Below are 25019 nucleotides of genomic sequence, written 5' to 3'. Positions count from 1 at the left end.
CTCTCTCATAAATACTCAATGCTTGCTTAGGGAGTATGCAGTTTTCAACTTGTTAAATAATATCTTTATTGCCTAAAGTCATTGGGCAATTATTGTATCTTATTGTTTTTACTCGGTTAATACATTGATGCTGATGTGTTGTTTTTTTTCAATACTCACTTTATCCCATCTGCCTCTCCGTTCTTAGCATCCTATAACATAAAACAGCTCAGAGTGAAGCCGGTTTCCCTGGCAGCAGCACACACTCGCACTTTCGCTTTTTAGCCCCACTTTTCCTTGTGGAAGCGGTATTATTAAAAGGCTGGCTGCGTGGGAGATGCTTATTTGCATGTCGCCACGCCCCCTGCCCTCTAGCCAGTCAGAGGCGGCTGGAGGTGGGGTTTGAGGAGGAGGGTGTGACCGGCCTCTGGGTTGGGCAGGCGCGTGCGTGCCAGCAATTAGGACTCGGAGCTGCAGAGCAAAACGAGGAGGTGGGAGTGTGGTTTATAGCCGGCTTTGTATTGGGACCTAACTCTTGGTCGCCGCTCGGAAAGGGGACGATCCCCCACTACACGTACACCCCGCTTCCTGAGAGGACTCCATAGTAGGGAAGTAAACCTCCCCACACTTCGTGGATGTATGCAGGCAGCAACCCGTCTGCAAGCGGCGGCAGCAGCAGCAGCAGCTCCCCCCCAGGTCAAATCTGCAAAGCATCTGTAAGTAAGTACCGTTTGCTTTTTCTATACAAATTCCACCTTTCCCCTGTGTAGTGCCTCGAGAGTTGCAAAAAATCCAACCAAAGCAGACATGATCTTGTAGATCTCGCCCAAGCCCTATTGATCTTTATTTGCAGCGGCCAGTATACATCTTCTCCTTTTCCTGGTAACCGGGGGGAGGGGGGGGGGGGATATGTGGATGGAAATGAGAAAGGACAAGCTTTTTTTTTTAGAGCCAAGATCAGATTTTTTTTTTTTGTCGTTGCCTATAAATCCCATTTCCCTGTGTGTGTTTCCCTGTATGGGTGTAGTGGGCAATCAGTTCCTATATAAACACACCCACCCCTCCCTGTTGCTTGTATCAGAAGATAAACAGACAGTCATCATTGATACAGTAGGGAAAGCTGAGACAGGGAGCACAGCACTGCTAGCTGACTGGACAGTACTAAGACCATTTTGGGAGTGAAGGTTACTCAGGGAAACGCATAATACATGCATTGATCTTTTGGTAGGGGATGGGGTTTTTTTTTTCTTCCCTCATTGGTGCTGCCCTTTTCCTCTAACCAGCACCCGGGCTGATTCGTTTTAATGATTGGTTCAGACCTGATTAGTTGGCAGAGAATGCAGTGGCAGTGCCCAGGTTCCATTCCTGGTTCAAGGCTGGCATTCTACATAAACCACATGAATTACAGAATTTCTCCTTCATCATCCCCTCCCTCTTCTCCAGTCTCCATCACTTCTTCTTCCGGTACTGCGATCACCCCCTCCCAACCCATGGTATATAAACAAAAAACAGATCCATATGTTCTGGGTCTGCGCCATGGAAATGTGGCATAAGTCATGTGTTAAATGATCCACTTGGGGGGGGGGGGTATATGTAACAGAAGGATGGCAGTCCTACCTCCCCCTCCCTAAATTGATTTTTAGATGCTTTATAAATTTGGTATTGAGGGACAGGGGCTGCAATCCTTATAATGAATCCCAAAGCATGTGACAGCTCTTAAATTACTGGTGACTTCCAGAGTGATGTAATACATTAGTATTCAGATGTAGGTAAATAAACTCCATTATGCTTTTTTAAAGTTTTCAATAGCTTTTTTTCCCCTTCAAAATCTGTTTATTCAGAATGTAAATATACAGGTCCTTAACCCCAACCATATTCCTATACAAACATACAACAAGGTCACTTCACAAAATAGTAAGGGACACAGCTATCTACCTCCCCCCCCCCCCCTGGAAAAAAAATCATATTGGTCACTGGGTGATCTCATAACAGAAAATAACTTTGTTCTTGTTCTTAACAGTACGGCTATGCGCCAAAGTTTTCAGTAGCTTTTAACATTAAAAAAAAAAATTTCCTGCATACAGTTTGAAATCAAACTTCTTTCTTAAAATACCACATTATGAAGACATTCACATTTGTTTAATACTTGGGTTTGACTGCTGTGTTCTTCAAGTTACATCTACTCCCTTATGGTTAAAATCCACTTTTTTTTTTTTTAAATTTTCATATGCTTATATAACTGCAGAGTGGAACTAGAACAGAAAGCTGAGGATGTGTGCTTTGGTAGTTACCCAAGACCCTTACACTACTACTAGTTATTTCTATTGCGCTATTAAAGTATGTAACATTTGAGTCTTATTTTGAGACCCTCAAATCTCATATTTAAGGAAAATGAGGATGCCAGATGTTTAAACAGCTGCCTGGAGATTTTCACTTTTGTGACAGAGCAGGTTAAAGGGACTGTGTAAATTGTTTCAGGCTTTTCTTGTAAATACATCCCAGAAACAACACATTTCCTTAAGCAAGTGCTGCAAAATGTAATTGGCGAGGCTTAAGCCCCTTGCAGGATCTAATTATGTAACTGTATGTATACTTGCACAGAAATTTGACCAGGTAGCTACTGTGAGGCAGGATGCTGGACCTTGATGGACCACTGGCCAGAGCCATCACGGCACATCCTATGTCCACAGTGTTTCTAACAGAGTGTTCCTCAGTCAGGGCTGGTATCTGTGATGTCTTTGGAGGGTGGAGATAGAGAGAAGCAGAGGTATTTACATTTTTACTCACACCTTTTTTTGTAGTAGTAGTTCAAGGTGAGTAATATTCAGGTACAATTAGGTACTTCCCCGCCTCTAGAGGGCTCACATTCTTATATTTGACCCTGAGGCAATGGAGGGTTAAGTGACATACCCAAGATCACAAGGAGCAGTAGTGGGATTTGAATTGGACATTCACAGGATGTCAAGTCCAGTGCTCTAACCACTAGGCTATTCCTCCACTATTTATCTGTAAATCTTCCACATTTCTGACAAAGCAGCTCCATGTAAACAGTTTCCAGTCAAACTGTTTGACAGACAGATCTGAGTCCGGTGGGCTGATTTATTGGTGTAGATCTTTATGAGAAAGGCAAAATGTCAAGGACAGCATCCCCTGGCTCTCTACGCCCCTGAGTCTCTCTGTCTTTGTGTGTGTGTTTTCTCACTCTGGCTGTCTCTCTCCAGCATGTGCAGTATTTGCTGTAGCCTTTTTCTTGGAGGGCAGGGACTTAAAAGCAGTGATCTGAATCAGGAATGTGAAACGTTTTTAATGAGAAACCAAACCCAGAAACATTTGCCAGTGGAATGAAAAGCAGTGTGAAGCCAGAGGTATTACCTCTGGTGTCTGTTACTAGTGAAGGGGGGGGGGGGGGGCACATGGACTGCATTAATGAAATAGTAGCCATATTCTCTCTGCCTGTGGACTTCTGAAGCTCTTCACACAGAGATTACTCAGCAATGCTTCATCTTGTCTGCAGCGGAAGACTGCAGTTCATACTCAGCTGGGTCAGACAGATTGCCAAAGATGTTGGAGAGAAAATTCTCCGGTTTATATCAGTCTGAGGACCTGGTAACCTTCCCAGTCTTCCCTTCACTATGAGTTGCTACAGATCTGATCCTATTTCTTGTCAGCTCCTTTCTTTGCCCTTCCCACTAATCTCTGTATTTCATATTCTGTCACAAATTTGGTAAGAGTTTCAGGCGCCTATTGCTCTCTTGGAGGGATCTTAAAGAGGAAATACTTTGCCACCTGCCATACTATTGTTTGAATTTCTTTTCATCGTGGAAAATAGGGATGAGCAGAGGCTTAGAGTTCTTATCGAAGTGTGCCACAAGCAGAAAAAAAAGCCCCTGCCCCTATCAAACGATGGGGAATTTTTTCTGAATTAAAAAAAACCCAACAACAACAGATAACTTACAAGCAGGAAGAGCCTAATAGAGCAGCAGGCTGTGAACCAGGAAATCTGGTTAAAATCCCACTGTGACTCCTTGTGACCTTGGGTACGTCACTTAACCCTCCATTGCCTTAAGTACAAGCTTAGATTGTGAGCCCTCCAGGGACACAAAAATATGTACCTGAACGCAACTTGCTTTGAGCTACAACTGAAAAAGGCTTCAGCTAAATCCAGATAAAAACAATCAAATGAGGCATAATCTATAATCACCTTGTAATTCCCTTCACTATGTGAAAAAGAATTGGGGTCATGCAGACGATGGGGGTATATACAGTGGGGGAAATAAGTATTTGATCCCTTGCTGATTTTGTAAGTTTGCCCACTGACAAAGACATGAGCAGCCCATAATTGAAGGGTAGGTTATTGGTAACAGTGAGAGATAGCACATCACAAATTAAATCCGGAAAATCACATTGTGGAAAGTATATGAATTTATTTGCATTCTGCAGAGGGAAATAAGTATTTGATCCCCCACCAACCAGTAAGAGATCTGGCCCCTACAGACCAGGTAGATGCTCCAAATCAACTCGTTACCTGCATGACAGACAGCTGTCGGCAATGGTCACCTGTATGAAAGACACCTGTCCACAGACTCAGTGAATCAGTCAGACTCTAACCTCTACAAAATGGCCAAGAGCAAGGAGCTGTCTAAGGATGTCAGGGACAAGATCATACACCTGCACAAGGCTGGAATGGGCTACAAAACCATCAGTAAGACGCTGGGCGAGAAGGAGACAACTGTTGGTGCCATAGTAAGAAAATGGAAGAAGTACAAAATGACTGTCAATCGACAAAGATCTGGGGCTCCACGCAAAATCTCACCTCGTGGGGTATCCTTGATCATGAGGAAGGTTAGAAATCAGCCTACAACTACAAGGGGGGAACTTGTCAATGATCTCAAGGCAGCTGGGACCACTGTCACCACGAAAACCATTGGTAACACATTACGACATAACGGATTGCAATCCTGCAGTGCCCGCAAGGTCCCCCTGCTCCGGAAGGCACATGTGACGGCCCGTCTGAAGTTTGCCAGTGAACACCTGGATGATGCCGAGAGTGATTGGGAGAAGGTGCTGTGGTCAGATGAGACAAAAATTGAGCTCTTTGGCATGAACTCAACTCGCCGTGTTTGGAGGAAGAGAAATGCTGCCTATGACCCAAAGAACACCGTCCCCACTGTCAAGCATGGAGGTGGAAATGTTATGTTTTGGGGGTGTTTCTCTGCTAAGGGCACAGGACTACTTCACCGCATCAATGGGAGAATGGATGGGGCCATGTACCGTACAATTCTGAGTGACAACCTCCTTCCCTCCGCCAGGGCCTTAAAAATGGGTCGTGGCTGGGTCTTCCAGCACGACAATGACCCAAAACATACAGCCAAGGCAACAAAGGAGTGGCTCAGGAAGAAGCACATTAGGGTCATGGAGTGGCCTAGCCAGTCACCAGACCTTAATCCCATTGAAAACTTATGGAGGGAGCTGAAGCTGCGAGTTGCCAAGCGACAGCCCAGAACTCTTAATGATTTAGAGATGATCTGCAAAGAGGAGTGGACCAAAATTCCTCCTGACATGTGTGCAAACCTCATCATCAACTACAGAAGACGTCTGACCGCTGTGCTTGCCAACAAGGGTTTTGCCACCAAGTATTAGGTCTTGTTTGCCAGAGGGATTAAATACTTATTTCCCTCTGCAGAATGCAAATAAATTCATATACTTTCCACAATGTGATTTTCCGGATTTAATTTGTGATGTGCTATCTCTCACTGTTACCAATAACCTACCCTTCAATTATGGGCTGCTCATGTCTTTGTCAGTGGGCAAACTTACAAAATCAGCAAGGGATCAAATACTTATTTCCCCCACTGTATATATCAGTATATGTGGATTTTTGCCATTCACATGTGATGTTGCTGTGGTTTTTGATCCATAGCAGTGAGCTGGAAACATATCCTGCTGACTTGCTGTTTCTATGACATCCGTGAGGGTTTTTTTTCCTCCCTTAAAAAATTCTGTCTGGGGTTTTTGTAGCTGGGGATACGTGGCCAGGAATCCCGAACTACTATGGCTTGTCACACATATACTATTAAAGGGCAGTATTGATACAGGAAAACACTGACAGCTGTGCAGTGTAAGGGACACAAAACAGCACAGACCTTCTGTCTTATGGGGCTGGGACTTGATCTTGTGAAATTGTACCCTCTATCCCTGTGTGCCATCTCCTGTGCCCTCCAGCCCTAGAGGTGACAGGCTCTGTATCCCTGTTCTCATCCCCTGAGCCCTCTAGTACATAAGTATTGCCGTACTGGGACAGACCGAAGGTCCATCAAGCTCAGCACCCTGTTTTCAACCGTGGCCAAGCCAGGTTACAAGTACTTGGCAACATCCTAAAACAGCAAATCAAAAAAGACAAACAAATAGAACAGGAGGGTAACAGAAGAAGTGGTTTATTACAAGTTACCCGACGTGGCCATGTTTCGCCCTCAGGCTGCGTCAGGGGTAAAAAAACTAATTGGAGTAAAAAGCAAAGTGAACCCCTAAAAGTAGTCATACAACCACCTTACATAAGTGCTTCCCAGGCTTACTCAGCAAACATGATAATGCTGCCAGTCAACATAGCATTGTGAAGTTTGCTGAGTAAGCTTGGGAAGCACTTATGTAAGGTGGTTGTATGACTACTTTAAGGGGTTCACTTTGCTTTTTACTCCAATTAGTTTTTTTACCCCTGACGCAGCCTGAGGGCGAAACGTGGCCACATCGGGTAACTTGTAATAAACCACTTCTTCTGTTACCCTTCTATTTGTTTGTGTTTTTTGATCTGCTTTTTTTCTTTTGATTTGCTATTTCTGTGGTAGATCTTTGCCTCTTTTTGTTTCTGTCAACATTCTAAAACAGTACAATACATTTTTGCTGCTTATCCTAGAAATAAGCAGTGGATTTTCCCCAAGTCATTTTAATAATGGCTTATGGACTTTTCTTTTAGGAAGCTATCCAAACTTTTTTAAACCCTGCTAAGCTAACTGCTTTTATTACATTTTCTGGCAATGAATTCCAGAGTTTAATTACATGTTGAGTGAAGAAATATTTTCTCCAATTCGTTTTAAATGTACTACTTTGTAGCTTCATTGTGTGCCCCCTAGTCCTAGTATTTTTAAAAAGAGTAAACAAGCGATTCACGTCTACTCGTTCCACTCCACTCGTTATTTTACAGATCTCTGTCACCTAGGTGTGACAGGCTCTGTGCCCCTGTTCTCATCCCTTGAACCCTCCAGTCCTAGGGGTGACATACTCTGTGTCACCGTTCTCATCCCCTGATGCTAAATAGTAGTAGTAGTAGCCAGGGCCGGTCTTAGCAACTGCGGGGCCCTGTGCAGACCAGTTAGATGGGGCCCCCACCCCACCTAGCCCCACCCCTCATTGACAAGGTGCATTTTAAACATTTTTTTTTTATTTCAAATAAAGACAAATCAAGCAAAACTTGTACAGAAAAACTAATTCAAATATGCACAATGCTATCATAGGAAACCTTTGGGTTTAAAAAGCATGTGCATGTAAGGACTAGATAAATTAATTAAAACAAATCAGCTTAATATGTAATACTTGGTAGCAATAATGAAATCGTAATTGAATATTCACATGGCTGCCTGAGCCAACAGTCTCGGCAGCCATTTTTAAAGAGCAATGCGGCAACAAGGCATCAGCGCCGACAGCGGGCAGGAAAGACTGGGGATCTTTCCTGCCCTGAAGACTCCACTACACCACCAGGGTGGCCTCAGGTATGTGCTGGGAGGGCACCCTGCGGCTTGGGGGAGGGGAGACAAGGAGTCAGATTGCGGCAGTGGTGGGGAGTAGGAGGGAGCTCCATGGGGCCCCTGGAGGCACGGGGCCCTGTGCGACCGCTCCTCTCGCCCCTGCCTAAGACCGGCCCTGCCCTGAGCCCTCCGGTCTTAGGGGTGGCAGTCTGTGTATTACTGTGCTGATCCCCTCCTAGAGATAAGACTCTGTATCCCTGTGTACCATCCCCTGAGCACCCCCCACCAGTCCTAGGGGTAACATGCTCTGTATCCTTGTACCAATACAGTCCTGCTTTCCTCTGTTAATGAAACACTGGTCATAGACGTAGTCTACTAAGGTGAAGTACATGCGGCTCTCCTGTTCTATGTAGGTGGTGGTGCATCAGCTGCGTTGTGGTTTGGTTTTGCTCTTTGAGCTTTATATATTGAAGCAGTTTTCAGGTTTATGGGGAAAATGTTTAGTGCATCTGATCCTTTGAATCCAGTTGAGATTTCAGAATACTTTGCCTTTTCCATTTTTGGTTCAAACTGAAATGCTTTAGTTTAAGTATTTGGGTGTGGAGGGTACAGTTTGGATTAAAGGTGCTCTGCCCATCCTCTCTGCAATCTTTTTTTGGATGCAGGTCCCTTGAGAGGTTTTGTGTGCCAGGAAAGCACTTTAAGGCTTGGTTTGTAGGAAAGACCCTAGCTGGGGGTGGGAGGGGGTCCGCCAGCACACGTCTACACACACATTCTTTTCTGTCATTTTTAAATTAGTGGTCCCAGCTCAGTTTTGCTTTATTTTATTAGGGTTGAAATGAGAGAGAGAGAGAGAAAAAAAGGCTTTTGACTGTATTCAGACAGTGGGAAACTTCCTTCCCCTTGCCCAAGAAAGAAGCATTGTTTTAGCCTGTGGAGCAAAAGGAGGGACAGAGTTCAAGGGAAATGCCATTTCCCACCCTCTACTGGGCTGAACTTGCAGAGAATAGGAGATATTTTATTGAAGAGCATGGCTGTGACAGTGGTTCACTGAAGGTGGAGGGCTCTCTGAGGAATTGGAGCCATTCGGGCTTCACAGAGGCCCTTCTTAACCCCCTCTGCCCCGTATACATTGCTGCCTTAGCTCTGCAGTGGGGCACCTTGCAACGAGCTCTTTAAAAGGCTTTAAATAAGAATGTTCAAAACCTCTTTGGGAGACTCCGCAGCCAATTGGGTTTTCAGGATAGCCATCATATATATACATGAGGGGAAAGTTGCAAAGAATGGGGTTCCAGAGTATGCAGATCTTATCTTTTACATGTTCACGGGGGGGGGGGGGGGGGGGATATCCTGGAAATTTGACTGGCTTTGGGGTCCCCAGAACAGGTTTGAAAAACCCTACTTTAAGCTATTCTCCCTTGGAGCAACCAGGTCTTAGATTGGCATCATATGCATACATGTCAGCGTCTAATTGGTCACTGTGTAGCCTGTGTAGGCTTATGACATCAGAAGCAAAGGGAGCAATTGTTAGGCCATTAGTGTGTGATGGCATTATCTGGAATTGAGGGCGGTGGTCTGTTGTGTCAGTCTCTGGATGCTCTAAACACCCATGATGCATTGCAGGTGGTGATGTCACTGAGCTGATAACTGGAGGAGGATGGCCTTGGTTGACTCATTCTGTCTGATGTAGTAACAGATTTTGAAAAGGCCAATGCTGTTTCATTTGTATTCGAACAAGATCTAAATTCAGTTATGAGACTATATTTTAAAAACGCTTCTATACCATTTTGTGGTCAAAAAGTATGGATCTATCCAGATGGGGCAAAAGTTACACAAGATAGAAGGAAGCAGTTTTTGACTCTCAGAGAGGAAACGAGTTCTAGGAGCAACTTTTCTGTTAGCATATCCATGCAAATGTTTGGTGCGTTTCCTGGGAAATAAATATGTCTTCTTTGAGCCAAATCAACTACAAACTTTTTTGGATATGAAAAAGCTATCTAGTGGACCTATGGGAACAACTGATATAAGTTAATAATTAGTGGGAATATGCGAGTTATGTCATTTTCCTCTTGGTATTTCAAGCAATGTGATCTCCTTAATCTTACTTTAACCCCCCCCCCCCCCCCCCCCGATCTTCATTTTGTGGTCTAAGGGAGAGTATAGTTATACAATTTAATTGTGAATTTTTTCATTTCTTCTTTAATATTTCTCTGTATTTCATTGCAAGTTTTCTTGTAAAAATTTAAATTGCAATAAATAAAAAATTAAAAAAAAGAAAAGGCCAATGCTGTATAGTTTAAACCAGGTTCTAAGTCCTCACTGGATGATGATCCACTCCTGGTTTCTTGACTTGCTTTCTAATGTGGCCTGCTATTTGGTGGTTTTGGTTTAGGGTGTTTGCAGTGTTAGGGAATCAAAACGGAATGATAAATTCTTGCTATGTGCTTTGGCTTGAGCATCTGGGCCAATCATCAAGTTGCATTTTTTTTTTTAAGCCCCAGAGCTGTTTCTCATGCTGTGAAAGTTTATGCTGAGGGTATAACTTGGATTTGCTAGAAAAGTTTTTCACTGCCATGCACTTGCTGGTCCATCATGATCTCCTGTGAACTTCCAAATGGTGAAAAAAGGCACCTGCCCGGGTCACTGGTTTTCTGACACGGTTTGGGCCCTGTCTGTAGTGGCCTTGCCATCATTCTTGTTTCCAAGCCATGGTTTTGGAGCTGCTTGGAGAATGTGTAGCTTGGCTGCTGTGTGGTATGGCAGTGACCCAAGCAGGAATATAGAGAGTGAACAAAGGTCTGACGTTTTAAAACATATTGGTTAATGTCCTGGGCTGTGCCTGCTGGAAAAGTTCTTCATTTAAATCATGAATAATATTTTTGCATGAGTACAGGTAGGTAAATTGAGGTGTAGTGAGAGAGGGAATCTCCTAGTCACACACTGAGAGCCAGTGACACAACTGGGGATTAGAACTCAAATACAAAGAGAGTGACTTGCTCAAGGTCACCTACAGAACAAGTGACAAAGCCAAGACCGGATTTGAGACACAAGGAGAGAAAGTGACTTCTCTAATGTTTATTGAAATTTGATATACCGCCTTTCAAAGTAAGCAGCAGTAACAAACCTGGGGATTAGAAATGAGGTGTCTAGAGAGGAACTTGTCTTTAAAATGCACTTGGTGGAGCTGGGGCTTAAAACCCAAAAGTCACATACAAGATCAGCGACAAAGCTAAGGATTAGAATTGAGGTGCAAGGAGATTGTCTCCGAGTCACTGAGAATTGTGGCAGAGCCGGTGATTTAAACTGGTGCATGATCATGTCCAGAGTCAGAGACAAAGCCGAGGATTAGAACTGAGGCACCTGGATATAGAGTTCACTGATGAAGCACCAAAGCCGCTGCTCTTTTTGTTAGGGGTGACTGGTGGCAGTGAGTTTGACAGAGGGTTATGAGTTAATTGTAGGTCATCAGGCACATGCCGAGCCAGCCCTGATTTTTTCAAAAGCCCCAGCCCACTGCATCTGTGTTATCTGCCATAAAAAATCAGAACTACTCATCCCAGCATGCAGTATGGGGTGAAAGGGCAAACCACAGAGAGATATAGTTTGTTCTTTTTATAACTCATAGCCATCTGGTAGCCCCAAGAGACTTTGAAAGGAGAGAGCTGCAGGATGCTAATGTAGACAAAGCAAAAGATTAACTGGAGAAAGAATGGGGAAGGAAGGGGTGTAGCTTTAGCTGACCTGCTCTCTCTGCTTCCCCACAGATGCTCAGCAGACTGAGATGGAGCTTGTATTCAGTCATTCGTTTTCTCCATTATGCCTGTAATGTATGAGCAGTTGCAGAAGCCATAAGGATGATTATTTTTATACCTTGAGCGTAACAAAGAAATTAATTGCGTGATCTGGATTCATGGAGTGACTTTTCATGCAAATAAGGTGTCAGTGTGCCTTGCAGCTTAGTAAGTCTCAGAGATGAGACACGTGGGCCTCTTCGAAGAGGAGAGTCTGGCTGTCGAAAAGTTGTCCATGTGATCCCATTACTTCATGAGGAACCTTACTTGCCTTTGTCACATAGAATTGCCCTCAACATTTTGTCACTTGCACTTAAGATCCACTATTCCAGGTTGCCTTTATTTCGTTCACTTGTCTTAATACTGTATACTCCATCTAGAGAACTTAGGTCTTCTCAGCAAATCTGTTTTGTGGTTCCTTCATTTAAGAATTATTAGGAGTACAATATTTAGTGTTGCAGACCCTTCATTAAGGAATTCTTTCTTTCTATACCTCCGTTTAGACTTCTCCTTCTAGAAATTCAAAACTGGGCTAAAGTCGTTCTCATGTCAGGAGGCATAGGGGTCAGAATGGGATAGACACAGATTCTATGGCACCCCCAAAATTTTCTTTACTGCCCTCCCCTGGGGCCGTAACATGCCAACCAATATAATACTAAAAGCATTGGGGCTGGCGGGTGCAGGGCCCTGAACATCAATGCATGCTGAAGGCTTGCCAGCTCCCACTCCATCTGAATTTCTGTTTTGGAGGGGGTGGAAGCCAGATGTTCAAGGCCTTCGCCAGCCCTGATGCTTTTGGTGTTATGCTGGTGGTTGAAGTGTCACCACCCTATGGGAAGGAGGTAGTAAGGTAATAAACATTACAGAGGAGGTGGAAGGAAAGAAGGAAGGAAAAAAGATGCTGGGTGGTGGTTGGAGAGAAATGCTGGTGAGGGAGGGGAGGGTAAGTGCTAGACACCACAAGGGGAAGGAGAGGGGAGGAGATAAATGCTGGGCACCACGTGGGGGCGGGTTGGGTTGAGAGGAAGGGAAGGAGAGAAATGCTGGTCATCATGTTGGGGGTGGGGTCTGAGGAAGGGAAGGAGAGAGATGCTGGACATAGTAACATAGTAGATGACGGCAGAAAAAGACCTGCACGGTCCATCCAGTCTGCCCAACAAGATAAACTTACATGTGCCATTTTTTTGTGTATACCTTACCTTGATTTGTACCTGTCTTTTTCAGGGCACAGACCGTATAAGTCTGCCCCGCCTCCCACCACCGACTCTGGCACAGACCGTATAAGTCTGCCCAGCACTATCCCCACCTCCCAACCACCAGCCCTGCCTCCCACCACCGGCTAAGCTTCTGGGGATCCCTTCCTTCTGAGCAGGATTCCTTTATGTTTATCCCACGCATGTTTGAATTCCGTTACCGTTTTTCTGTCCACCACCTCCCGCGGGAGGGCATTCCAAGCATCCACCACTCTCTCCGTGAAAAAATACTTCCTGACATTTTTCTTGATTCTGCCCCCCTTCAATCTCATTTCATGTTGGGGGAGGGTGGGTTTCAGAGGAAGGGAAGGAGGGAGATGCTGGACATCAAAGTGACATCAAGTGACATCAAACTCGACTACATCAGCCACATGGACACCTGAATGCGAAGTTCCACAGGGATCCCCCCTCTCACCGACCATATTCAACCTAATGATGACACCCTTGGCTAAGCTACTATTGAATCAGAATCTAAACCCATATATATATGCTGATGATGTAACAATCTTTATCCCATTCAAACACGATCTAAGAGCAATTTCCGACGAAATCAACCAAAGCCTACACATTATGAACTCCTGGGCAGATGCATTTCGACTGAAACTAAACGCTGAAAAAACCCAATGCCTAGTACTCACCTCGCAATACAACAAGGAATTTACCACCATCAACACACCTAATCTAAGTCTACCAGTCTCAGACACCCTAAAAATCCTTGGAGTCACCATTGACCGACACCTAACACTTGAGAATCATGCAAAAAACATAACTAAAAAGATGTTCCATTCAATGTGGAAACTAAAAAGAGTCTGACCATTTTTCCCAAGGAATGTCTTCCGCTACCTGGTACAATCACTGGTACTTAGTCATCTGGACTATTGTAATTCACTCTACGCTGGATGCAAAGAGCAAATACTCAAAAAAACTCCAGACAGTGCAGAACACGGCAGCCAGACTTATATTCGGCAAACCAAAATAAGAAAGCGCAATACCCCTTCGTGAAAAACTACACTGGCTCCCACTCAAAGAGTACATCACGTTCAAGCTCTGTACCTTGGTCCATAAAATCATCCATGGTGACGCCCCAGCCTACATGTCAGACCTAATAGAACTACCACCCAAAAATGCAAAACAATCCTCCCGCACATTCCTCAATCTTCATCCTCCCAAATGCAAAGGCTTGAAATACAAATCAATGCATGCATCAACCTTTTCCTATACAAGCACACAGCTCTGGAACACACTGCCACATAACCTGAAAACGGTCTACGAAATGACCAATTTCCGCAAACTCCTGAAAACTTATCTCTTCGACAAAATATATCATAAAGAACAACACGCGTAACTCTACATTCTTTAAGATATCCAGGAATATTCTTTAATGTCTTTTGCTTTCATACTATCATGCATCAAATGTCTATGGCTTTAACACTATCATGTATTTCACCATCATGTTACCAAAAACTTCTGCTAAAACAAATGTATACTCTTTTCTATTTCCAGTATTATGTATTTCACCATCATGTATCCAAAACTTGCTGTAAAACCAAATGTACATTCTTTTCTATTTCCAGTATCCACGATGAATTGTAAGCCACATTGAGCCTGCAAAAAGGTGGGATAATGTGGGATACAAATGTAATAATAATGTTGGGGTGGAGGTTTAGAGGAGAGGAAGGAGAGAGATGCTGGACACCGTGGTGGGGGAGGGTTCAGAGAAAGGGGGGGGGGGAAGAGAAATGCTGGATCATTCATGGGGATCTAACCGGTGGACTTACCTTCCTGGGATTCAGAATCAATTGGCAGACAGGCTAAGTAGGGATGATGATGATGGTGGTGTGTGTGTATGTGGGGGGGGGGGGGGGGGGGTCGGGTCAAATGTATGGAAAATGCTGGATGCTGTGGTGGGGGAGGACTATGGGAGCTTGGACCCTCTCCCCAACAAAAAGGCATTCAGCCTATAACTTTTTATTTACATAAGCTACCTCCCTCTTTCACTGCCTTCTGGGAGATGGGAGATGTCTCGAGTGATGTGCTTGCTGGACAGGTCTTGCATGGTTACTCTGTTTACTCTTCCCTGTCCATTTTTGAAGAACATAATTTCTATTTCCTTTTTTAAATCAGATTTATTTTAATTTTTTATGTAAACCACTTAGAAGGGTCTCTGTTAGTCGCTATATCAAATATTTATTAAAACTTGAAACTTTTTTTTTCTTTTAATGGTTTAGCCCATGTCTGATTTTTCCAAGGTGAGACTAAATGGTCTTATTACCCAAGTTGTGTATAACAGAGCTATTTCCTTTCTATTCCTTATTTAGAAAACACAGTAGAGGCCTTTTTCGCTGAATATGGTGACACTAGTTCCCCTTTTTGGGCAATGACGTCTTCCCCCATCAGTTCAGCCATGGAGATATAGTGACCAGAGCTGTTTCTATGGGGTTCTTTTACCAAAATGTGGGGGGGGGGGGGAGGGGGGGAAGGGCCACGCTATTGCAGCAGTGGCTATTTTTGCCGCGTGTTAGGGCCCTTTTTACCGCAGCGGGTAAAAAGCCCCTAAAAAAGACGTGGTCATGTGGTAAGATTATTTTTACCACATGGCCATGGGGGGGGCGCACGTACCGCTACCCATTGACGTGGCGGTAAGGGCTCCGATAACTTGATGATTACCAGATGGCATCATTACTGCTGGGTTAGTGCCTCGCTATAAATTACAAACTTTTCCGTTGCTCGAGGCAAAACCTACCGTCAACGGCCGCGCTGGGCCAGCCGTAGTTCCAGGTTGCCGTGTGACAACCCTTTTGTAAAAGGGCCCCTCTGTCTGACAACTGGATTTGGCATCTCTCTTCAGTGGGGGCAGCTCTGGTACAGTGCCCCCTGAATGCATGGGCAAGCACAGGAGATTGCTGAAGGAGAGACCAGGGTTATAGAGCTGATTAGTTATGGATAGGCTGCCTGGTCTTTTTCTGCTGGCATGTTCTCTGTTTCTGTGTTTGTTTAGGTGACGATAGTGGTTCCATGATGTGGATAGACATGGGAGAGGGTAGAGTAACATAGTAAATGACGGCAGATAAAGACCTGTATGGTCCATCTAGTCTGCCCAACAAGATAAACTCATTTACATGGTATGTGATACTTTATATGTATACCAGAGTTTGATTTGTCCTTGCCTTTCTCAGGGCACAGACCGTAGAAGTCTGCCCAGTACTGTTCTTGTACTAGGTTCTGAAGCTAACATCGAAGCCCCTTAAAATTTACACTCCAGCCCATCCCTATCCAGTCACAATCAGGGCATAGACAGTAGAAGTCTGCACAGCTCCCATTTTGTTTCCCAGTTACCAGCATCGCCACCCAATCTCTGCTAAGATTCCGCGGAACCATTCCTTCTAAACAGGATTCCTTTGTGTTTATCCCACGTATGTTTGAATTCCATTACCGTTTTCATCTCCACCACCTCCCGCAGGAGGGCATTCCACATATCCACCACCCTCTCCATGAAAAAATACTCCCTGACATTAGTCCTGAGTCTGCCCCCCTTCATCCTCAATTCCTGTCCTCTAGTTCTACCGCCTTCCCGTCTCCGAAAAAGGTTCATTTGCGGATTAATACCTGTCAAATATTTGAATGTGACCCCTCATTTATAGCATCCTGTGTGGCCGCACAGTTTTCACACTCCAACAGGAAGCCCTGATAGTAACATTGGAAGTGAGGCAATACAGCCTGTTGGCTACATAAGATAGGAGAGCCAGATTTATACATAAGCTAGACGAACTATAGCTTAGGGCAACCTGTGGGCCTGCAAGCTGAATGTGGCCCGCCATTGAATTTTATATGGCTTGGAAGACCATATGAAATATACACAGAAAATGTCGTCAAACAGAGTTTTGGAGATTTTAAATACTATATTTCACAATTATTTTCAGAATAGTCACTTTTAGTAATGTTTTATTTATTTATTTATTTATCACAGGTGGTCTGTGGAGCTCTGTGTGTTTCTGGTTCCAACACTACGTAATGTTGCGGCCTGCTAGGTATACTGACATTCATGCCTCCCTTTGTGTATAAAGGTTGGCCATCCCTCGGTTTAGGGCCTCACATTGCTAGGGGCCTCGTTATTATTACGCATTGCTTTATCTTTAATAAAAAAAAGTTTTGTATGTAATGTAGCATTTTATGCATTCTCTTTCACAAATGTAAAAAATTATTCAGTCTAAAATTTACTTGAAACTTAATCGGGGTGGGGTCTCTTAAATGTTACAGCCTAAGGGCCATGGTATAAATCCAGGCCTGCAGCATAGAATGGCATTATGACAGTTGTGTTGCAGGTGCCCTCAAGACAAATTGGGTTTTGGAATGCAGTTGTGTTACACTGAGGATTGAGGTGAAGTTTTGGGTTCACCAGGGTTAAGTAACAACCCTTCCCAGAACTGATACACACACTGATGCCATGACTGCAGCAGTGGCTGGGAAGACATACAGAAGTCAAAAGAGCCAAGGGCTTTGTACTGAATGCCCTGCAGTTAAAGTATTCAAAGTAAATATTTACGATGCAAATGTTGAACATACCATGCAAACATGGGTTTTAAAGGGGAAGAAAGGGCTTAGAAGTCACAGTGAAACCAGATTACAGGAAAGTCTTTCTTTGTTGCCATCTATGACTAGGGGAGGGGGCTTACCCTTGTGCCAGCTGTCTTTCACAGGACCCCTTTGGTCTAAAGACTGTCAAAGTAATGCTTGGATGTTTCACTATATATACTATCTGCTACCACATTTGCTTATTTCCGATCTGACGAAGAAGGGCAACCTTCGAAAGCTAATCAAGAAATGTATTAAGTTATGTCCAATAAAAAAGGCATCATCTTATTTTCTTTTCCATGTTTTCTTTTGTTTGATTTCTATAGATTCTACATGTAGAAGTCAGCCCTTGTAGATCACCAATGTGGCCGCGCAGGCTTCTGCTTCTGTGAGTCTGACGTCCTGCACGTACGTGCAGGACGTCAGACTCACAGAAACAGAAGCCTGCGCAGCCTTCTACATGGAATGTTGCTAGTGGAATAGCAACATTCCATGTAGAATCTCCAATAGTAGCAACATTCCATGTAGAATCTCCAATGGTATCTATTTTACTGTCATAGTAATGCTTGAATGTTTTCACTTCTATACACTGTCAGCTAGCACATTTGCTTATTTCCGATCTGAGGAAGAAGGGCAACCTTCGAAAGCTAATCAAGAAATGTATTAAGTTATGTCCAATAAAAAAGGCATCATCTTATTTTCTTTTCCAAGTTTTATTTTGTTTGATTTCTATTGATAGTCTAAAGAATATAATTTCCATGTTATTTTATTGGTAGCTGAAGGTCAGTTAAAAATATTTGAGTACAGTAGTCATTTCTGTGCCCCAGAGGTCTTAAAATCTGCATTTATGCCTGAGGCAGGAAGGTGAAGGAGTGCCTAAGGTCAAACAGATCATAAGCAGGAGATGAAGGATTTGATCCCTGGTTTACCTAATTCTCTGCCGACTTTTTTTTGAGGCTGCTTTTAAATCTTAAACCCTTATTTGTCTCTTCATATTCATGTTGTTGCTACAGTAACTGTTTCCCATAAGAAATGAAGCTCCCTAATTCTCTTACTTGGCCTGTTTGTCTGTCTTGAATAGATTGTAAGCAGAGACTGTTTCTTACATGTATGTGTACAATGTTGCATATGTCCAGTAGTGCTATAGAAATGCTAAATAGTTGAAGTAGCTTCCACTCCCTTCCTTGAAACCCTTATGAAAAAAAAAAATAGCACTGTCGTGAAAAAAGGCTTTCACTTTATTCCCTATTGAAACTCAAGGAAAAGGCTTAGGGACAGAAAAGTACACGCAGTAACACAGGTGAGAAAAAGGAGTTCTGGAAGAGAGGTAAAGAAGAGGATGATTCCTCCTGTTGCTTGAAGAGGGCTGGTCTAAAATTTGCTGGGATTGCTTTCCCAGAGCCCGCTGTGGAGCTGCACCTTGAAGGCTGTGGAAGGTTTGTGTGTCTTACCTTATAGAGTGGGCTTGTGAGGGGGAGAAATACCTTTCTAAATAAGAGAGAAGAGAGTTAGATGTTCACACCGACTTTGCCATCCGAATCCCCCCCCCCCCCCCCCAATCTTTTTCTGGAATCTCAGCATCTGTGGTGAGTCAGCGCATCTGTTTCCACCCGCCAAAGTACACAGAATTTAATTTATTCACCCCCCCATACAAACAACCTAGAGTACAAGGGTGAAAGCAGCTGAAGCGTACAGCTCCTCAACCAACTGTTTACCCAAGGAGCTCTCCTCGCCTTCCCTCCTCCACCTTTTTATGGCTGTTTGCTGCAGCTGGTAGGGCAGGAGGCTGGAGGCACAGCTGATGTAAGACCCCTGTTCTCTGGGGCAGCTGTCTCTACAATAGGCCCTGTCAGGCCTCTAGGGGCTGTAGAGCATTACCAAGGCCTCCGTCTTATCCACATACACCCCCACCCTTCTTTCTTTGTTCACCTCTATTCCTCACAGCTGTTAGAGTCTGAATTTTCCACCCCCCTCCCCCGTTTCTTAACCTTGATTAAATCAAGACCCCCAGAAGCAGCCTTGTTTACTGTGGAACAATTGATCCCACCCTGACACCCTCCCCTCTGCAACTAAAGCCCTCACAATCTGCCATGAGGCCTAGCCCTTCAGAAGAAGCCCGCAGCCCAGAGTATATTAGACTTCTTTTTGGTGGAGATTAATGTTTTTTTGTGGAGGGGACACCCACATCCCATTATTTTTGGGTAGTCACAAGTCATCTCGTGTCTGGCCATTCGTGCAGGCATAAAAGAAGGTGGGGAGTACGAAATGGAGGAAAGGTTTTGTATTCCTGCAGAAGGACTTCTGTTGACTCTGACACACGCTAAGGTTAACCCCCACTGTCTTCACAAAAGGCTCGAGGTCGTTTATATTACTTATTTCAGGGTAGGGTAGGATAAGATACATTCACCATCTGTGACCTTGTAACTCTAATCTCCCCCCACTTTTTTTCCCCTTTTAGCTTCTTTTTTTTTTTTTTTTTGCTCTTACAAAGTTTGAAGAACAGCTTTTAAATAGAAAGTTCTGTCAGAGGATTGGAGGTTTGTTAAGGAACAATCCTTTGCACCCGCCACCCCCTCCCCCTACTCCTTCTTGGATGGATTGTATGTAAGGCCTTTACTACATGCTCTGAGCCTGTCTGGACAGCAGTAGCTGTATGCATTTCTATGCTAAGTAAGGCCCAGTACATCATAGGACTCTCTCCTCAACCAGCTTGCAGCAACCACGGACCCATGATCCATGTTGCAACCTAAAGTGCATCTTCTTGTGTCACCTTTTCAGTAGGTTTGGACCAAAAATGCAGAAACCAAAATTCTCAGTCTCCATGTGGTAGGAATTACAGGTCCAATTGATGGGGGAGGGGAGTGGTGAAGAGGAAAACGGGGCAGGAGGGCAAACTAGTTAGTTTACGATTAAAAGGTTGGCTTGGTCTTTGGAGTAGGCTAGTGGTTAGTGCAGCGGGGAACTGGGTTCGATTCCCACTGCAACTTCTTGTGAGTCTTAACCCTCCCTTGCCTCAGGTACAAATAAGTACCTGTATTTACTATGTAAACCGCTTTGGAAGGTCCTTTTACTAAGGTGTGCCGAAAAGTGGCCTGCGCTGGTGTAGATGCGTGTATTGGGCGCACACAGGTCCATTTTTCAGCACACCTGCAAAAAAGGCCTTTTTGGAGGGGGGGGGGGGGAGGAGCCGAAAATGGATGTGCGGCAAAATGAAAATTGGCGTGTGTCCATTTTGAGCTTGAGACCTTACTGCCACCCATTCACTTAACTGTAAGGTCTCACGCATTAACCAGGCGGTAATCGTCAGTGCGCGTACAATGCCGATTACCCCCCTCCCCCGGTTAGCGCTGTGTACCAGAAATTTTCTGGCATGCATAGTGGACGCAGGTAAATAATGAAATTACCACCTGGGCCATGTTGTAACTGGGCGGTAGTTCCGAATTGGCACGTGTCTGCGTCTACGCGGCTTAGTAAAAGGGCCCCTGAATGTAGTTGCAAAAACCACATAAAGGTGGTATATCAAGTCCCATTCCCTAAATGGGCAGTTTTCCTTCCCAAAAGAAACAGATAAATAGTGGCATGCCCAGGGATCTGTATCAGGGCATAGCTGTTCAACTTGTTCATGAGGTGTCTGGAAAAGGAGCAGCCATGAAGCAATCAAACTTACACCTGACGCAAAAATATTTATAGATTCATTAAAACAGGAGCAGACTGTGGAGGGACTGCAGAAAGACCTTGCCAGTCTGGGAGACAGGCTATCTAAATGGCAAATAATTTTCAAGGTTTGTGTAAAGTGATGGATACAGGGAAAAATAATCCCAATTACAGGTATATGATATTCAGTTTATTATTAGGAGCTGCCGCTCAGGAAAGGAATCTTGGAGTTACTGTGGACATTCTTAAACTTTGTTTGAAGCTGATCAGAAAAAGCAAACAAAAAAAGTTAGGAATTATTTGGAAAGGGGTATTGAATTAGTACAATTTCTTTGCATCGAGTACTAAATGTGGTTCTGGTCGCTGCATTTCAAGAAGGATATAAAGGAGCTCAAAAAGGTTCAGAGAAGGGTGACAAAAATGATAAAGGGGAAGAAAATGGTCCTTTATGAAAAACAAAGGGCTTTTCCGTTTGGAGAAGAGACAACTGAAGAGGGAGATGATAAAGTGTTTTACCAAATCACGAGTAAATGGAGAATGGTGTTTTTACTCTTACTTAGAAAATCCTGGGAGGGGAGCATGTCGTCTTCATCCTCATTTATGTATTTATTTATTTGTAGCATTTATACCCCACTCTTTCCCGCTCGATAGCAGGTTCAGTGCGGCTTACATGGTATGGTACAAAGTTGCACAGAGTTAATACAAAGTATGGAACTCTTCCGGTCAATACCAGCTGCAAAAAAAAGTCTGGCATCAAGAGCTAAATTTGCTGAAATGCACTACTCGTTTGCATGCACTATGCTGTTAATACATGTTTTTAGTAAAGGGAAATGGGACTTGATATGCCGCCTTTCTGTGGTATTTTGCAACTACATTCAAAGCGGTTTACATGTATACAGTTACCTATTTTGTACCTGGGGCAATGGAGGGTTAATGACTTGCCCACAGTCATAAGGAGCTGCAGTGGGAATCGAACCCAGTTCCCCAGGATCAAAGTCCGCTGCACTAACCACTAGGCTACTCCCACTCCACTCCTCCACTAAATAGATCCCATAACATAAAAAGGGATCTGCTCTAAATAATGCATAATCTGGACTCCAGTATTTAGCAGCACTTATTGTTGTAGGAGCAGCAACTACCCAGATAAATGCTGCTGACCAGGACCGAATTTTCAGTGGCATTATCTGGATATAGCAGTTAAATTCTCAGGATAATGCTGGGGTGCTCTGGGATAAGAGGCAGCCAGTAGTTACCCAGGTACTGCTGATTATTTAGGGCCAGTACCCAGATAACAATACAGACGAGGTAGCAGAATAGCTAGCTGTCCTATCTTGTCATAGTTATTCGGATACTAGCACTGAATATCAGCGGTATCTGGATAAAGTTTGGCAGCCGTTTTATCCATGAGAAGTATCTGGTTACTGGTGCTGAATTTCCAGGAATAACCAATGGTGGGGCCTGGGCCCCCCTAAAATTGTGGCATTGTCTGTTGCTTTGGCTGGCAGGGACCCCCAAGCCCAGCCAGTGGAAGCCCTCCTGTTGGCGATACTTTTCCTGGGCCACCCCTCCTGATCATGTTTGTTATAAAACTGAAGCGACGAGCCCTTTGCACATGCTCGGTTATCACGTGTGTGCGGGGGTGGATCTCCCTTGCGCATATAAAATAATGAGTGGAGTGGAACAGGTGGATGTGAAGCGTCTGTTCACGCTTTCCAAAAATACTAGGACTAGGGGGCATGCGATGAAACTACAGTGTAGTAAATTTAAAACAAATCGGAGAAAATGTTTCTTCACCCAACGTGTAATTAAACTCTGGAATTCGTTGCCGGAGAAAGTGGTGAAGGCGGTTAGCTTAGCAGAGTTTAAAAAGGGGTTGGACGGTTTCCTAAACGAGAAGTCCATAAACCGCTACTAAATGGACTTGGGGAAAAATCCACAATTCCAGGAATAACATGTATAGAATGTTTGTACATTTGGGAAGCTTGCCAGGTGCCCTTGGCCTGGATTGGCCGCTGTCGTGGACAGGATGCTGGGCTCGGTGGACCCTTGGTCTTTTCCCAGTATGGCATTACTTATGTACTTATGCTCAGTTTCATAAAAGCCAAGCGTGGCTGGTGTGGCTCAGGAAAAGCACCACCAACTGCCAGGCTTTGCATGGAGAAGGGCTTTCACTGGCAGGGCTTGGGGACCCCCGCCAGTTTAGATATGTGGGGTGGAGATCTGCCATGGGCACACGGCCTAATTTGCACATGCATTTTTAGTGCTTTTTATAGAATTAGGAGGTAAGCAGTTAGCGTATCTGGGTTTAAAAAAAGTTTGGACAAGTTCCTGGAGGAAAAGTCCATAGTCTGCTATTTGAGACAGAATGGGGAAGCCACTGCTTGCTCTGGGATTGCTAGGATAGAATGTTGCTATTATTTGGGTTTCTGCCAGGTACTTGTGACCTGGATTGGCCACTGTTGGAAACAGGATGCTGGGCTGGATGGACCATTGGTCTGACCTAGTATGGCTGTGCTTATGTTTATAGCTTGATTTGCGTTCTCAGTGGAAAGAGACTTTCTCTGATTTGTTTTCAGTCTGCTACCTGTTAGTTTCATGGAGTATCCCCTAGTCCTAGAACTGTCTGAAAGGGTCATTTGTTATTGTGACCACTCGACCCTGTGTATGAAAATAGTTTAATTCCCTTTACAATAAGTTTAGTTTTGTGAGCATCTTGTCGGTTTCAGGCGTGTGTGCAGCCGCTATCAGAATAGATGGTCACGCCGAGAACCTAGCGCTGTAGCAGACAGGGATGGCCGCGGTGTGCGCCGGACAGGGCTCCGGGGTCCACCTGCTGACAGAGAGTGTTGGAGGGACTGCTGGTGGCACTGAGTAGGAGGTCCCCCATCTGTTTTTCCGGTTATTTTATGACACGCGTTTCTACTAGCAACAAATAATTGTCACGCAGTCACTACAGACCTTTATGAATAGTCACTGCTATATGTCTGTACAGCGCTATGTTTGCCACTGTAATTAGCAATCACTTCTCTCATGCACACTTGTCAGATCCTACAGCTGTGGTGGGTGTTCAGTGGGGTGTGTCAGGTCCTGCCCCTTGTTAAGTAGCCACTGACTTTGCTAATGAGGGGGTTTTGCACGCGCCTGCCTGCCTGTGATAGAGACCAGCCCCGGGGAACTTATTTCTCAGCTGTCTGAGCCTGCTTCCTGCCAGGAGCTGTTCTGATGTTTATATCTGCCACCTGCAAGGCATCTCTGGTATCCCCAATAGGAACAGATCACTGTCTCTCCCCTTCCCCCCCCCCTTCCCTTTTCAAGCATTCTTTAGGGAGGAAGCTAAGGAAAATTCTATGCTGATGACGATTTTTATATCCTTACAAAAATATGCACATAGGTTCACTGTACTGGGTGCAGCAAGTTGGGGCTCGGACCTGCATTGGAGTCCACGTAAGCCCCTTATTTTTTTTTTCTGTGCTCCAAAACTTACGCGCTTAAATTAACCTGCAACAGAAATTTATCCACTTAAGATGAAAATATAAAAGCACACAAGCAAGCATGTACAAAATCATACGTGCAGACCCTCTTATCTTTGTAATTATTCCTTATTCCCCCAGCGTGTACACTTCGTTCCTTGGACTCCAGTCTTCTGGTTCTTCCTTCTCCTAGGTTTGCCCGTCATGAATCTATTAGAAAAGCAGCTTATTGCTTGCTAGTCCCAAGTTTGTGGAACAATTTGCCCCCAGAAATTAGGTCCAAGCTAATTTCCAGCTCTCACTCTCCCAGTTCAAAACTTTACCGAAGACCTACTTTTTTTTTCCAGTTAGCCTTCAACATCTTTCCTGGGTGCCAACCCTCTGCCTGCTTAGCCTATAATACAGCACAAACACAGCGACTTTAACTGTAATTTTATAATGTTTAAGTTCTGTGACTGAGAATTTTGTTGAGTGTGTTCTTTCCTATCATATATTGGACTTCCTTTGCCCTTGTTGTGTTATCATTGTAAACTGTAATCCGCTTTGACCTTCTCAAAGAAA

The 25019-nt window shown here is 44.2% G+C and overlaps 1 protein-coding gene across 2 annotated transcripts in view; it reads left to right on the top strand.

The window, feature by feature from the left end:
- The first annotated feature begins 469 nt into the window (after positions 1-469).
- The window catches only part of NUMBL (NUMB like endocytic adaptor protein), a 135216-nt gene continuing 110666 nt past the window's right edge, over positions 470-25019 (top strand). Inside the window, exon 1 of one of the 2 annotated variants that reach the window (XM_030219704.1) lies at positions 470-699. In XM_030219704.1, the coding sequence (XP_030075564.1) occupies positions 615-699 (85 nt within the window). In that variant the 5' untranslated portion in view covers positions 470-614. The remainder of the gene's footprint in view (positions 700-25019) is intronic. The other variant, XM_030219705.1, reaches the window with a different exon arrangement.

This window comes from Microcaecilia unicolor, chromosome 11, assembly GCF_901765095.1.
Source record: "Microcaecilia unicolor chromosome 11, aMicUni1.1, whole genome shotgun sequence".
In the NCBI taxonomy this organism is placed as follows: domain Eukaryota; kingdom Metazoa; phylum Chordata; class Amphibia; order Gymnophiona; family Siphonopidae; genus Microcaecilia; species Microcaecilia unicolor.
The sequence above is the reverse complement of the archived record's forward strand: the minus strand, read 5'-3'. Positions and strand labels throughout refer to the sequence as shown.